This window comes from Plectropomus leopardus, chromosome 18, assembly GCF_008729295.1.
Source record: "Plectropomus leopardus isolate mb chromosome 18, YSFRI_Pleo_2.0, whole genome shotgun sequence".
NCBI classification, from domain to species: domain Eukaryota; kingdom Metazoa; phylum Chordata; class Actinopteri; order Perciformes; family Serranidae; genus Plectropomus; species Plectropomus leopardus.
The window spans coordinates 9,374,506-9,391,131 of NC_056480.1; the positions used below are offsets into that span (position 1 = coordinate 9,374,506).

The following is a 16,626-nucleotide window of genomic DNA, read 5'->3' on the forward strand; positions in this document are numbered from 1 at the left end:
AGTCTCAGCTGTACAACAAGACAGTAATTGAATTCTTAACTTCTTCAATGAGTTATTACACTGTCCGTGAGACATGAATGAAATTTTTTTTTTTTTTTTTTTAAATGCAACAATGGAAACAAACTGTAACCTAATGACAAAACAGCACAAAGAAAAAGTTAAATTAGTGTTTTCGAGCTGATGACATTTTTGTGAATGAATGAATGTGTTACCCTACCTTTCTCTCTTCAGCTCAGCCTGGTACAATCGCAGCCAGGAGTCCGGCACTTTCTGGCTGCTGCAGGGAAGGCTTCTCCGCCTGCTCACACTCTTCCTGCGGGTGAAGCTGTTTCTGCGGACAGACTGGCTTCCACTGGTCCCTCTCTTGTTAGGGGGGTTTTTCCCTGACACGCAGCTGGTGGTGAACTGCTTCAGAGGAGCACCCAGCGACATCAGCGAATCCATTTCAGGAGTTGTCTTGTGCTGATGTCCTTTGTGTGACGTAGCAGGTTGGGTTTTTCAGGGAATTTAACTTAACTCTTTTCAAGTTTAGGAAAAAAGTAAGCGTTGTTGCTCTTCTTTACTGTCAAACTAGAATTCAGGCTTTTATCTGCAAATACAAAGAATATTAATGTCCACTAAAGAGTAATATCAGCTCGTGTTAACAGCAATTTTCCATTGTTCTTTTTAAAATAGCAATGCAGAAAAAACACCTGATTATTTACTTAGATAAACAGTTAGAACATCTTGGATCAGCTAATAGTCTTCTACATATCTGTCTGGCTCCTGTGCAAAAGAGCAAATGAACATAATGTGCTTTAAAGAAACAATGGCACTTACCTGCAAGTGTATCTCCTGTAGACCAGTCAGCTGATTATATCAATTGTCAAAACTGTACAGTGAGGAGTCCAGCCGTTGCATCGCCTCCAGTGCTTCAGTGTGTGCACATGTATACACCTCTGCTCTGTCACCGTCAGCTCTTATGGGGATTTGACTGTTGATCCCACTGGTCCTCAAACAGGCTTAGCAGAGGACGTAAGAGTTTATCTCATTAACAGCAGAGAAGTGCCAAACAAACCTGAACAGGAAAACAGCTGCTTGTTGACATCTGATCACTAAAATAGCTCTTATTTACAGCAGTGAGTTCGACCTCAAATATGCTGGTTCGTCTTATTTCACAAGTCACAATTTTAATTTCAGGGGGTAAAAACAAAAAGTGTAGTTTGTGTTACAGCTGATGATTTGGTGACAATTTCTCAGAGAAGATACCAGACATATGGAGCGTGGACAGACTGAAAAGGTGGAAGGTGATGCCTCCATGACGCAGAGAGGATTTCCTCCTTGTCCCCCAAGACATGACACCGCCTCATTGACTGCAGCTGAGTCACAAAGTTGAATGAGTCGTTTAATTCATTGATTCAATGACTCACTGTGGTCAAAACTGAATCCAGGTCAAGAGCGATAACACTCCCAATCCATTCACAATTCCACTGGGGGGTTATATTTTTAAAAAAGTGTTGATTTTTATGGTTTTTTTTCTTTTTCTTTTTAAATGGATTTTTGTCCACCGATTGGTTGATTTCTCTATTAATTTTGTGTGCTTCTTCTTATTTTTTTGTTGTTGTATTTTTCTAAATTGCTAGTTTTTCCTTTTGTTAATTTACCTTTTTTGGAGACCAGCTGTAGAAACCTGTGACTTTTTGACCTCTGCTGAGTTATTTGTCATTATCTGGATCTAATATATGTGCAAATATAATAATAAAAACTGTTAATTCGTAATATGTTACCGTAGTACTGACTTTAATTCTATATTTTCAAGTTTCCTATTTACAGAATAGGATACAGACATTCTTCAGCTGTAAGCACTTCAACATTGAGTCAAGGAGAAATCTTATATTATTAATTGTATCTGCTCATGTGTGATTTTCTCCTTCCAGGGTGTCTACAGGTATTAGACACTTAAAGGGCATTTTAAACCAAATTTAAGAAAGATTTTTGGACAAAGTTTGTTTTCAAGTATTGAAGGTAAGTACAAAGGTAAGTAGTATATATGTACTTCCATGCAGAGTAGGGATCCACATCTGAAATGTATCAAAATCACAATATGGTCAAGTGCAATATCCAAATTGAAGGAGCTGTAGCAGTTTGATCAAGGTACAAATGTGTCACTACATGCCATTAAAAATGAAGCATTGTGGTGTTAAAGAGATGCTATGGCCCATGAATCATATTCCAGACATGAAGGAACAAGCTTGTTTGGTAGTCTCTAATAAAGATCACATAATTGATTACACATTTTCAGTGAAAATGAAATGCAAAAATCAATATTCCCCTTAAAAAAATTGTACGTCATACCTTAAATAGAGATAGATAAATACATTTTGATACAGTGTTTATGGCAACTGAGACCTCACAAATTCAAATTAAATGCTATTTAGTGCATTCTTTAAGGTCCTGCAGACCCCCTGTACTTCTGTGACCATGACAGGATGGGATAAAAACTTAATTACCAACCAAACAAGGCGTGTAAATAACCCCAGTGACGTAGACAACCAACCTTCCTAAAGGTCCCAGCATTTCTGCGTCTAAGCACAATTTTTACTAACTGGCAGGAGTTATTCAGTATTTCTAGTTTTCAGTCTCGTCATGTAGCAGGGTCCTTTGCTAATATCCCATCTTAATGCTTCACAAACCCAATTGTATTTTTAGCCGTAGAGCACCCCAGCAGCATAATCCATTTATTCACAGGACTACAGTGTAGAGATAAAGAAAGGGGGCAGTGTGTGAGGTTAATAAAGCAATGGTACATTACTGACAGATGGGAAAGCTTACGTGACCAAGAACCGGTGCATCTGTTGCAGTAGATCTTCCAGGTTTCCTTCTCCTTCCTGTCTTTACGAGGGTGACAGCTGAGCTTAGGTTTTAAAGGAAATAACAGAGAGATTATTTTTCCACACAAATTAACAAGAAATCAACAGGAAGTAAATACATGTTGACCGCCAAGAGGACTTAAAACAAAAATCAAAATAAATTAAAACTAATATTAAAAGATCCTTCAAGCAGTGAATAAAAAAACATTTTTGGAAGGAAAATCATCATGCAAATCTCTAAACTGAAACTCAGGATTGTTATTTTGTCATTACAATTAACTGTCATTTTCCTGCAAGAATATATTTATCTGTATTCATTCACTTCAAACAGAACAATGTAGATGCCATAGGTCCGACCTTCACTCACACATTCCTCTTATCCTTTTGCACATCATCCAGCAGTGGCATTAGTTAGGTAAGAGATGGACTCAGACACAGTGATGGTATTTAAAGACAGAGTGCCTCCCTTTAGCCACCAGAGGCCCCAACTTATACTGAGAGCACCATAAGAATTTGGTAAGGAGGACTTAACTTTAATTCTACACAATCATACATATATACAGTTTTATACGCTTTAATTTCATACAAAAAAAACAATGTACAGGTGGGGGAACAGGGACTATGACCTATTGGAACTCAAAAATAAATACCGGCAACAGGAGTTGTGTGTGGCTCATTGGCTACCACCAGGAGCTGTGTGCTTTACCTCAATGGAGACACTTCCAGTCCAACTACATCACACATGGAAAAGGCAGTTTGATTTTTTTTTTGTTTTAAATGTTCCCATGACTAATGCTGAACTACTAAGAAGTCACTGAGCAAAACATTAATATGAACGTGTCACCCACACCATCCCACCCCTACACACACATGCACGCACACACTCCCACGCAGAAAGCATTGCAAAACATAACAAACATATATCTATCAATAAGACAGACCACAGAGGCCTGTGTGAGTGTGGAGTGTCCATTACCATCATGATCTCATTGGCGAATAATAACAGGCCTATAAACACAAGGTTAAGGGTAAGAGTCTCCTCATGAGGGATAATCCTTTCAGACGTACAAAAGAAACATGGAAAATTTTACGCAATGCAAGTGCTCACTTAACAAAAATGTAAACAGAAACTTGAGACACGTGTCTCTGCTGAAAATGCTTGCAATTTCCGAGGAAATACAATATTCAATTTGAACGATTCGATGTCAGCATAATAATCTTGCATGTCTGCATGTTTAGAATTATCTCTGTGAGGACTTGCGCTGCATATACAGCTCTATCGCCTTTGTATCCGCTCCTTAGACTTCAGAATCCAAAGACATTTCTTCCCCAAAACTTGTGTAACTGGTTTTGAAGTGCTCATTACCTTAATAAAGGTGAATTATTTTCTTTACATGCTGATGAAAATAGTAGACAGATGGACGGAAGGTAGTTCAGAAATCAAAAGGAAGACGGGAGCTGCATAGAGGGCTACTTTGGGTACAATCTTCTTTTTTTATCCTCTGAAAGAGGCTGTGGTGGATAGAAAAGATTAATTCTTTTCAATTCTTCTCCAGTCTTCTGTGGGTGTATTTTGGTCTCTCTGCTGCAAAAACATGCCTCTTGTGGCTGCAGAGGTGGACGTCAGAGGGGCAGGGTGGAGGAGCAAGAAGTTAAGGTGTCCATGCTTTAATGACAAAAGACAGAAAACATCCAAAGCCCCATTTAATTTAACAGTTCACCTGCTCCACATATAAAAAGACTTGATCTCCTCTGTCATTCAGTCTTTGGAGACTCGTGGGTCACCGGCTGATGTCCCGGTTGCCCTCCCAGTTCTTGCTGCTCCCCGCCTCGCCAATCCCCCCGTTCTCAAAGAAAGGGTGTTTGAGGGAGTCAGCCAGCACCAGCCTCTTGGAGGGCTCGTACTCCAGCATGCTTTCAATGAGGTCAAACAGCTGGTGGTGCTCCTCCGCCTCCGACAGCAAGTATCGCTGACAGGGAAAAGGGAGCAAGGACCATATTAAGAGCAGAACTGCAGAGTTTTTACTTTTTAGCTATCACATTTTTTCATTCCACTCCCCCTTACCCGCAAAGGTTTGCAGTTTTCTCTGACGTATTTCCCTGCTGAGGAGCTCTCGTCCCAGTCCAGACGGCCGCGATAGAAATACTTTTGCTTCCTGGGAGGGTACAGACATCAGTGTAAGTGTGTGATTGTTGTTTTCTACATAAAAATAGGCATTGGTGTGTGTTGGTGGCTCTTTCAACACTTTGGTATGTTTATAAATTCTCTCACCTCGTCTTACGTATCATCCTAGAGGGCACCGGTCCCAGTATTCTCTCCATCATGGCCAGGTGCTCCCTGTTGTCATGAGTCTGCAAAACACAGTCATGATTCAGCAGGAAAGAGGGACAAACAGAGGGTGACTGATTCTGAAGATAATCAGGGTTTAACTACTGCCACATATAGTGTCAAAGACAGTCAGAGCTCACAGTGCCACTAAGAGTTAATTCCTGCCAGATTAACACGAGCCATGCACACGTGTATGTTTCACTGTTTGGTTAGATACAGGCCTGATCATCAATATCAAAGTAGAAAAGTCCTAAGATAGTCCTAACTGGTCTAAAATCATGACTTTTCTGAGCGATCTTGGATAATAAGCACATCTTTTGGGACTGCAGAAATTTAGGAAGAATATTAAAAATGAGATAAGTCATTTTAAATGTTGATTTACCTCTGATACCACTGCATTATATGTTGGGATGTATACCAAGAAGTACACTCTATGGGGATAAATTGTATATCCTGTCTACTGGTATTCGTCGCGAAAAAAACAATTATTGTTTCCTGGTTCCAAATTCAACCACCCAGTGCAGAACAATGGATTAGGACACTGAGACGCATGTACATAATGGAAAAAATTACTGCGCAGTTGCAATTGAAAAAGGACATTTTTGTACACAGATGGACACCTGTAATTCTGTAGTTGACTGAACAGAAGAATACATACACCTTTTTCCCCCTTATCTCTTTTCCTTCCATTCTCTTTTCTCTCTCCCTCTCTCTATCCTGTCTTCCCTAATGCTTTTCTCTTGAAATGTATTTTTCTCTCTCAGAACTTTGATTTGTATCTGAAAATGTTAAATGAGCTGTTGTGTGTCATCAATGTATTCTCTTGATACAGAATAAAATTAGTTTAAAAAAAAAAAAAAGTCAGGACTTTTCAGGACTGATATAACATGCCCATGACCATTTACAATGTATAACATGAACAGTATACTTCACATAAAATGTTTATGATATCGTTATAGACTGTCCACTAACATGGACCAGTAGAGCTCCCACAGTGGGAGACTGACAACCCACAGTCTGGTTGACCCAACAGCTCATTTGGTCAAATAAAGACATATAATATGCTCCATACCTGCAAACTAGCACGCTCTACTTTCACAGCAACTAAAACAAAAAACACTTCCCCCTTTACTCCCATCAGTGCATATGGGTAACAAGATCGCAGCCTTCCAAAATATGAAGGTTTTGCATGAATCGATGGATCATCATTGCGCGGGATATGTACGAATTTTTGGGCATTTCTTTTCGTATGAACAGTGAATGAGCTTCCCGAACAATTTTGTTCCAAACAACAAAATCCCATCATTTTTCTGAAACGTTCTGTGATTTTTCTGATTCTGTGACTTTTCCAGGTTTTCCATGACCATGAGAACCCTGTAAAATTCTTATCTGAATGAGGCCTCAGGTCTTGGCTGCAGTGGGGTGTCATACCTGAAACAAGGTGAAGCCCAGGTAGAACTCAAACAGGATACAGCCAATACTCCACACATCACAGGGATGGCTCCAGCCCAGCTCTGAAGGCCGAAAACGTGTCGAATAAATTAACCATTCCACGCTGAACATCACACAAAATTACTCAAATAACTCAGTATTAAAGCCACGTGGGGCAATTCAGTTTATGGCATGAATACGAGCACAGTAATCCATAGATTAAAACAAGTGTGTTACTTTTTACTTATCACATTATGCGGCTCAAATAGATCTCCTGATGTACACTGAACTGAATCAAAAGAAGAAAAAAATCCCCTTATCTCCTGCAGAACAGGGCGATTTAAAACGCTTTTCAACAGAGGAATGCTGAGCTGTGCTTGTTTCAACTGGTAAAGCTCATTCTGTTCCTACAAGAACTTGCAGGTAAATCTTTGATCGACAGAGAACTGATTTGTGCCAGCTAAAACAGACAGACGTGTTTATTTCCAAACTGATTTCCTTACTGGATGTATGGACCTCTTTCTGTGTTTGGTTAAATTACATAGTCCTTTCTGAGCAGAGGTTTTCAATTAATTTAATGCCCCTCCTCACCTAATATGACCTCAGGGGCACGATAATGCCGCGTGGACACGATGGTGCTGTGATGCTCGTGGTCAAAAGTGGCACTGCCAAAATCCACCACACGTACTGCTGTGCTCTTAACCGTCCGCTCTTCTCGCTTCTGTAATAAAGAAAACAGTGTTTCTTGAGCTTTGATGGACTTTCCTAAGAAGCATTATGCAAAGTGTGTCTCTAAGTAATGCTGGTTTATGGAAATTTTTAGTCCAGCAGTTTTTTCCCCCAAAACTGCAGCTGTGGGTTTTTTATATTTATTCATGAGACTGCTACACAACATTTATTGGCAACATTTCAACCAAGATAAACAATGTTCAACATCACAATAAAAGTGTTTCAGGCCTCCACTGAGGTCTATAAACAACAGATGTTTTCACCTCTTTTCCCTTTATACTCTACTGCCTCTTACCTTCTCTACATTGAAGGACATTGTGAAGTCTGAGTTGACAAATAGGATGTTCTCAGGCTTCAGGTCTGTGTGTGTCAGCTTATTGTCATGGAGAACTACAAAGAAAAAAACAATAGAACGGATTTTAAGTCTTAACTTTTGCCAGCAAATGAACTTGCAGCTACTTAAAACAATCCATCTTCTGATGATAATCATTATAAAGATAACATTTAAAAAAAGAAAATGGAAAACAACACTGAAGTAGTAAAAACCCACAGAATACAAGCAAATATTGACATGTGAGATTGTAATAAATTGGAAAACTCAAAAAAGACCTCACCAGGAGTTCTACATTACAAAATCATTTTCCTCATAAGAAGCTTAACAAGTTGATAGAGATACTATAATGCCCTCATGTGGCTAACTGCTGTCTACCAAAAACAATAGAGGCTTTCAGTCCAGCCACTTAAGGGCAACTAATGAAGACATGTCATCGCGTGGGGGTGTTTGTTAGAAAACTACACTTATTTCAAGGACATCAAGATTGAAAAAAAAAAGTAATTACTTTACGTTATGACTACACTGAACATGCTTAATTGACTGCTTTTACTAATTAGCAATATGTTGAGATTTATATATTTCTTGCTTTTATTGATTTCTTAATTCTGCTTATCATACAAGTTTATTTTGTACTAAATCCAAATACAGGACATAAAAATAGACTTACATTTCACAGCGAGACAGATTTGGTAGGCCATGTGTCTGACCTGACCGATTGAGTACGGCAGGTAGTTGTTCTCCTTCAGAAAGTCGAAGGTGCTGAGAGCTAGCAGCTCAAAGGAGATGCACATGTGACCGTGGTAGTCGAACCAGTCATACATCTGTACACACAGGCTGCAAAAGATAAACAGGATACAGGAGGTTTGAGCATGGTGCAGTGGATCATTTAAATGCAAACACAGCTAAATCTAATATTTTCATCAAGGCTAATCTAGCACATCATTTCCTGGGTGAGGCTTTTATCGAACAACAAGAACTACAGTATCACTGCACTCCATTAAGGGAGTGTTGCTTATGGTTAAGAAGTTAATTTGACTGCAGCAGCCAGAACTCACAATTTGTTATCAGGGTCCTTTTCATTGATCTTCTCAAGTACATTTATCTCCAGACGCGCGGCTTCCTTGTACTTCTCCACATTTTTGATAATTTTCAGAGCAACACTGGCTCCTCCTCTGAAAAAATCATAAGACATTTTTAAGTAAATCAGAGAACATACATTATATTTGTAAGCAAACCTCCTTAGAGGGAGTTGATGCTGCAGAAAAGGGTGTGAGTAAATTGCAGACACAAAATTGACATGATTTAACTTTACGATAAAACACAAATCTTGATATTGTGACTATGACAGCAACATCTCTAAAACCGGGAATATTAGAAGTCCCTCCAAGAAATAAGCACCTTATCAATGCAGCTTCAGTTGGTGAACAGACTAGGGTTGTAACTAACAACTACTTTCATCATCAAGCACCTGCCTATTAATTTCTTGATTAATCTTTTGGTCTATAAAATGTCAGAAATAATAAAAAATGTCCATCCCAGTTTCTATATGCCCAAGGTGATGTCTTTACATGACATGTTCTGTCAGCCCAAAACCCAACGATAATCACTTTGATACAATATAAAACAAAGAAAAGGAAATCTCCATATCTGAGGCATTTTCTACCATTTTCTGCATGAAAAATCACCTTAACGATTAATCAGTTATCAAAATAGTTGGCATTTACTTTGTGTAATCAACTTATCGATTAGTTAACTAATCGTTGCAGCTTTAGAACAGACATGAACAAAGAATTTGTGTCACGTTCTGAAGGAACCACCCTTAACTTTGTTATTTTAACACGGCAAAAATGTTCATTCATATTTACTTCTTAGTAGTCTCTATACCAAAACAAAACCAGAACACACAGGAAATAAGTGTACAGAATTAAAAATGTAAATATTTCAGAAAAAAAAAACAACTACAGTTGCAAGTATTTATGAAGTGTTACCTCCCTTTCCACTTAGCATGTCTTAAACTCTCTTGGGTAGACAATATGAGATTTATAAAACTCATGTTCTGGTGTATTTACACCAGCTTGCACTCAAGGCATGTCAAAAGCTAAATATTGATTGTTCAAGCTACCTTTTGTTACGATTACTACTACTACTACTACTACTACTACTACTACTACTACTACTACTGACTACTACTGTATGTAATTCCTGTATATTCTGGTTGTATTATAGTAAAGAGACTGCTGTGAAATAAATACGCATGATCATTATAACCTTGCTTAAGTGACAAAGTTTAGGATGGCCGAAGACTCTGGCACAGCACTGCAGGTTTGTAGCACTATCATGAGAAAATGAATCCTCCATTATGGCTCTAATAGGGAGAAGGCACACAGTCACGAGGCTGAGATCATTTGCCTGCAGTAAACTGTACCATGTTATCAACGAGCCAGCGGGAAAAAAACTTTGCAGCTGTGGAGAATCTGATGAAGAGGTTTGTAAATGTAAAACAGCCACTGGAAACAACTGTAGTAATCAATATTAAAGGTGGATGTTAAATACTCTTCTATTTCGGCTCGAGTCTAACCCCTGAGGAATGACACAAGCACACTTGTTTCTAAAAATCAAACAATAAGCAGGTTGTTTTTTCGACTGTGTCGACTGATACACACCTGCGGTGGTCAATGCACTGCATCACCCTCCCAAAGGTGCCTTCCCCCAAAGTGCTGACAATCTCATCTGCAACACAACACAGAGAGAAAAGGAGGAGAGAGGGAGGGCGGGGAAAGAAAGAGCAGCAGCATTAGACATGTGGACTTAAGCAGGAATACATAATGCAAAAGTGTAGACAGGCGAATCAATTCTAGCGCCCATCCCCTTTTCAAATGGCTGCCTATTCAATCTGGCAGGCACTTTGAGGTAATCTATGAATATTAAAAGCATAACACTATGAAGATACATGTGAACAAAATGAGGGAGAACATGTAAAGCGCTCCCTTCATTTGATGACCAATTTGCAGCCATCAAAAATAAGTGCACATCCTTTCAAGATGTGGCTGTCACGGGATATTGTGTAAAACTGGAAAATTATTCGAATTTTACTGTCTAAATGTGTACCTAATTTAGGAATGTGCGTGTCAGATGTCGACTAAAAAAATAAAATAAAATCTCTGAAACCCTCACAGTACGAAAAAGCTATTTTAAGTTACAGATTTTGAACTGCAACTGAGATTTAATCTGAAACGCAACAGAGAGAAACAGCTGCAAAATGGGATTCTAGTAACCTGTGTAACACAGAAAATGCTCCACAGCTTAAAATCCTAGAACAAAAGAAGAAGGTATCTAAAGTCCCTCTCAAAATCGTCATCATTCTTGCAATCCACCCTACCATTTCAGCTAGAGCGAAGAGCATTCTAGCAAGGCATCATCATCATCAGGCACTCCCATGTCATGTAAATGCTCTATGCTTTAATACTCATATGGAGAAGGGTTACGATAGAGTAGTGGCAGTGAGTACATCTCTCTTGCAGGACGTCCCCACTCCGACAGATCAGGTGCCCTTCCTCGTCGTCCCTCACACTCAGTGCCCGCGTCCGACTGTCGCTCCGCTGTTTTCACACCCAAACCGCCATCAGCAGGTCACGACACGACCGGAGGGAACAGGGGGTTTTCGGGGGCAGCCGCAGCCACGGCGTCAGGCCGCACAGGTAGACGAGGAGGGAAGAGGAGGGTGGTGTTGGTGGTAGTTGTGGTTGTAGGTGGGTTTGGTGGTCATGGGGCGATTCACGCATGACACCACGTGAAGGAAATATATAACGATAGGGATATAGTGCAAGGGAACAAGTCAAAGATTACATGTTGTCCTCTGCTGCTCTCCCCCCTCTACCTTTAAACCACAGCTGCTTACAAACAAGGAAGCAACTGGCATATCCATTCATCAACGCAAAAAAAACAGTAATATAACTAACTCAAAACTTATCAGGTTGACTTTCAGATTAGACAAGATGGAAAATAAAATAAGAGGACCAAATGTAATCAAACAGGAAACATTTAACCATAACCCCAACATATATAAAGCATCAACTTCAACCCCTTTCTCATTTTAATTTATACTACTTAATACAAAACGTGTGGCTAAAAATAACCCACACAAAAAATATATTTTAACAAAGCTAAGACATTTAAAATGTCAATAAATTCGAAGAAAAAAATGCATTCTTTGAATAAAAAATTTGCAGTGTTTGGCAGAACATTTTCACTTTTATTAGCCTATCTGCACTAATGTTCACAAGTGGCCAACCAACTGTTACCACAGCATTTAGGCCTTTTACAAAAGAATCATGACAACATAAAAAAATTAATTTTATGAAAGGTAGGGCCACAGACACACACTTAGATGTGACCAAGTGCTCGGCTTTTAAAGGAAAAGTTGGGAAAGCTGTGATGGGCGTGTGTATAAAGAGCATCAAGAATTAGTGGATGATCTCTAATGAACTACTGAAAAAGTATTTGCATAAAAATGAAAATACTCTGCCAAAAAGAACTGTGAATTTACTCAAAAAAAAAACACCGTAACAAAAAATAAATAAACAAAACCCCTATGACAGAACAAAAATAAATCATAAAGATTGTACTACTTACCAATTCCAGGGGCTGTGGAGAAGAAACGGTTAGAGAAAGACAGAGACAGAAAGAGCTGAGGGGAAGAGACAGAGATGGAGGAAGAGAGGATGAAGAGAGTTAAGACACAATCTCAGGACTGCCTGTACTCACCGAGGAGGATGGGCTATAGGACCTGGTTCTACGCCGCCTTCGTTTGTGCTTACGCCTGCTGCCTTTCCGCCGGTACGACTCGTCCCGTTCGCGCTCCCTCTCGCGGCCACGTCGGTAGTCATACACGTTTGGGGAGAAGTCGCGTGGATAATAACTTTCAGCTGCTCCATGGGGCTCCCTCTCTCTGTCGCGGTCTTGATCTCGGCTCTGATCCAAACGTCTGTATCCCTCGCAGTACCGTCGGTCAAAAGGCCGGTGCTCCGTAGAGCGATTGTCATAGCTACGACTGAATCATAGGACAGGGGCATACATTAAAACCCAAAAACTGACACAAAACCAAACCCCCAAAAAAAGTTAGCAAAGTTGGTTCTTGTGACTGAAACTACAGAAATGTAGACATAAAACTGCAGCGTAACAGATCAAATAAATCTCACTATACCAGTGTTCCTACAACCTAAAGCAGGTTAGATTTAAGACTTTTAAATACTTTTTTAATGCCACTCAGAATCAAACTTAAGATAATTTTTACAAAATATGAAATTGAAGAGGGGCAAAAAAATGACCCAACATCAGTGGTTTAGGGTTAGGAAAATTTTAGCCTAAATGTTTATTGTAACAAAAAAACATAATTTCTTCTTTTCGTGGCAGAGACGAGAACAGAACTGGGAAATACTTGGTGTTTGTTGGCAGGTTTCCTTGGCTGCTGTGTGTTTCTCACTGTATGTGGGATTTCACTGCCTTGATTCCCATTATGCATTAAATACACAAAGCTTCATATGTTTTGGCTTGTACAGGTTTCAGACATACCACGAATTCTTGATTAAGTAGCTAATTTTTGTTGAATTTACACTTTCCCATATCTTCAATGACACAATGACAGTAAGCTAGCAGACAGTGGTTACTCTGCCCCGAGTGTCCCGGCCAGAAACATAATGAGTGTTTTTGTTTTTTCTATGCTGATCTTCCTGATATTAATGCAGTAAATTATTTTTTATTAAAAATAGGTGTTAACTATTAGTTTGAGATTTTACAATACAATGTTAGAAGAAAAATCATAAAATCTTTCTTCCCATGTGTTTGCATTTTTATGGTTTTTGAAAGACTTATTTAAGACATATGAATACTAATTAAGACCTTATTTTCAGATTTACAAATCAAATGCCTTTTAAGACTTTTTAAGGATCAGTGGGAACCCTGTTTACACACATACATACCTCCTTGAGCGTACAAAGCTTCCTTCCTGTCTGTGTCCTCGTCCCCGCCTGTCTCGATCTCGATCTCTGTCTCTGTCTCTGTCGCTGCTGGAGGAGTAAGAGGGTGATCTTCTGTGCCGGTGTCTTCGCCCTCTGTCTCTGTCTCTGTCTCTGTAACGGTCTTGGTAGCTGCTTCGACTGTCTCTGTCCGAAGACGAGTAACGTCTATTGTGAGGCATCTGGAAGGAAAAAAAATTAGTTTTTAAGACTTTTTTTAAAAAATATATTTTCTTAAAAGTTCAGGAGATGAAAGAAATAAGAACTACAGAGCACTGTGGGAGATCCCTTTTTACATTTAGTCCCTGTTCAACTTTTTCTCTTTGCCAAATATTCCCTCAAGTGGGACAGCTATACACTGCCAGACTCAAAGTGAGTTGTGGGAGTCAGTAGGAGGAAGAGTTGTAGGAGATACAAATAAACAAACTGGCTCCGAAACGAACTGCACATGCAACCCCTCGAAAGTAAATAATAACTCCGCCGTTTAAAAATAGCTACCCCTAAAGAAAAACAAGCTAACTACAAAATTCAGATCAAATGGGCTGATTGACGACAACAGTTGAGTAAATAAATGAGTTTAAACAAGAAAAACAACGTGGTTGTGAGGGAGGCCTACATTTGAAGAAACACGCAGTTCAACGACTTTAGGAGCATACCTATGAGAAATGTAACCTATAAATCTGCGCTGCAGCTGCAGACACAACTGTTGAAGCAGGCCAAGAAGTATACGAAAAGAAAACAGTGATCAAATGTAGGGATGCATCTCAATAACCCTGTTGCATGATCCTGTTGACTATTAACAACCAACCGCAGGTTAACGTAAAAAAGCGTTACTTATAACGATTGTGAATCGGCCATTTAACATTGATGTTATCATTACATAGTATATAAAACGTTGTGCCATTGTGAGTTAAGCTTTAACTTAGAAAAATCTACAACAAACCCGCGCTCCTAGTTCATAATACGCTTGTGCAACCGTCGCTAACGTTAAAGCTTATTTCCTACCGATGCGTTTTTAATGTTTATATCAGTAAGCACCTGAACATTGGGTACTATCAACCGATACATTTTAGTTTTAAAATACCAATATATGACAGCAAAATAGATTTAAAGTGACTAACCAGATAGCTAACTGCCCAACAAGCGACTCGCTGGCTGTTAGCACGCTGTTAGCAACATTAGCTAATGTAAATACTTTGACCGCCATCTTAGCTTAGCTACGTCGGTCAGTTAGCATAACAGACTTTCGCTACTAACCGTTTGATCGGACTCACGCCGATTTAACAGCAAATATGTCATATTTACCGTTTTAGCAGCGAGGCCTGTACGTTTGTCCCACAAGAAATCCGTGTTGGCGTTCCAGTTTTGTCTTTATAACGTCTTGCTGAGCCCGTCTTTGAAAGCTGTGTTGCTAGCAGGCAGCCAGCTTTTTTCCTGCCTTTCGCTCGTAGTTCTGGTTCAGACTGGCGGCTCTGACGCCTCCCTGCGCCCAGAGTCAAACTCAGTCCCGCATGAGCATGTTAGCGCAGGACTCTGCAACACTCACAAATACATCAGGTCAAAATGGCATGTCAACCAAGTTTTGAATAAGTATAAAAGGTGACTGATTAATATATCTTTAGCTAGACTCTGTTGTTTTTTGTATTTTATATATAAACAAGTCATATCTGTGACCATTTAAACCATTTGAAAGATGAGCATACTGGTTTAATTTCTTTCAAAAACACGGGGATAAGGCAGCGAGCAACTTTACAAGACATTTTTACAAGTTAGAAAAAAAAGTTAAAAAGTTACAAGAAAATCACCATATAATATGCAAAAAAAGTTAAAAACAAAAATGACCTAAAAGTGATGAAAATGTAAAGAGTTACAAGAAAATCACCGGATAAAATGCAAAAAAAAGTTGTTGTTTTTTTTAAAAAAAAAGGACCTGAAAGGGATGAAAAAAATTACAAGGAAATCACCGTACAATATGTAAAAAAAAAAGTGTTAAAAAAGCCTAAAAGTGATGAAAAAAGTAGCCTATATATTTTTTATGTAGTTTATTTTTTCAGTAACATGATTTTAAATATAAAATTATTACAATTATATTATACAATTATAAATATTGTTGTCAGGACATTTTTCCATATTCTCTGAATAATTTTCCAATAATCCTCCCCTCTTTTTTAAAACTGTTTTTGGGGCATTTTTTTGGTAATTTTTTTTTTATTTCTTGGAATTTGTGGGACATTTCTTGCCAAGTTAGTCATCGCCTGTTTTCCCCATGTTTTTGAAAGGAATCAAACCAAATTGTTTCAGGTTTCAAAGGGTCGAACAGCTTGCAAAAGGCGTCTGAACGCAGAACAAGGACACTGATGTCGATCCAGGGTTCAAAGGGTTAACATCGGGACGGACATAGTTTTTCTTGTGCTGTGTTCAAGACGCCTTTCACAAGCACTTAAATCATTTGAAAGAAAAAATAATAATAAAAAAATGAAAAAAATGAGCAACTTGGCATAGGGAGCCGTGGAAACTGCAAAGAATTGGGAAAAGATGACAAGAAAATGACGCGAAAATATTGTATTTGTTCATTTTTTTTGTTTTTAAAAGGAATGGTTACATTATTAAAGGTGTATTTTTTTTTTAGAAATGGGAGAAATTTTCAGAAAATTAACAAATTTAAAATAATGTCAAGGAAATATGTAGCCTACATGTGTTTGTAAATTAGCATTTTTTCAAGACATTCCTTTTTATTTTATTCTTTTATTTTATTCCTGGTTGTTGTTTTTTTTTTTTTAATCTTTTTTGTGCAAACTTTCAGCTCATTTTCTTTATTTATTTTTTCATTATCATTTTTTTGTAAAATTTTCTTGCAATTTTTGAGTAATTTCTTGTTAAGCTTCGTATTGCCCTCTCCTAATGTTTTTCTAAAAAAAAAAACACAATTTGGTCAGTTTT

The 16,626-nt window shown here is 38.5% G+C and overlaps 1 protein-coding gene across 2 annotated transcripts; it reads right to left on the reverse strand.

The window, feature by feature from the left end:
* Nucleotides 1-459: 459 nt before the first annotated feature.
* Nucleotides 460-15,134, reverse strand: clk2a (CDC-like kinase 2a). 2 transcript variants are annotated; one of them, XR_006106787.1, is made up of 15 exons: nt 14,992-15,134; nt 13,651-13,868; nt 12,437-12,722; nt 11,181-11,271; nt 10,336-10,402; nt 8,728-8,844; nt 8,340-8,506; nt 7,634-7,728; nt 7,201-7,330; nt 6,610-6,692; nt 5,122-5,201; nt 4,915-5,005; nt 4,216-4,819; nt 820-2,893; nt 460-589 (listed from the first exon to the last, which is right to left on the reverse strand). XR_006106787.1 is itself a non-coding variant. In XM_042506171.1 (13 exons), the coding sequence occupies exons 2-13, from the start codon at nt 13,866-13,868 to the stop codon at nt 4,631-4,633; spliced, it is 1,614 nt and encodes a 537-aa protein (XP_042362105.1). In that variant the 5' UTR covers nt 14,992-15,134; the 3' UTR covers nt 3,291-4,630. The 2 variants fall into 2 exon arrangements, 1 of the variants encoding a protein (XP_042362105.1); XM_042506171.1 differs by lacking the exons at nt 460-589; nt 820-2,893 and having other exon boundaries at nt 3,291-4,819.
* Nucleotides 15,135-16,626: the final 1,492 nt, after the last annotated feature.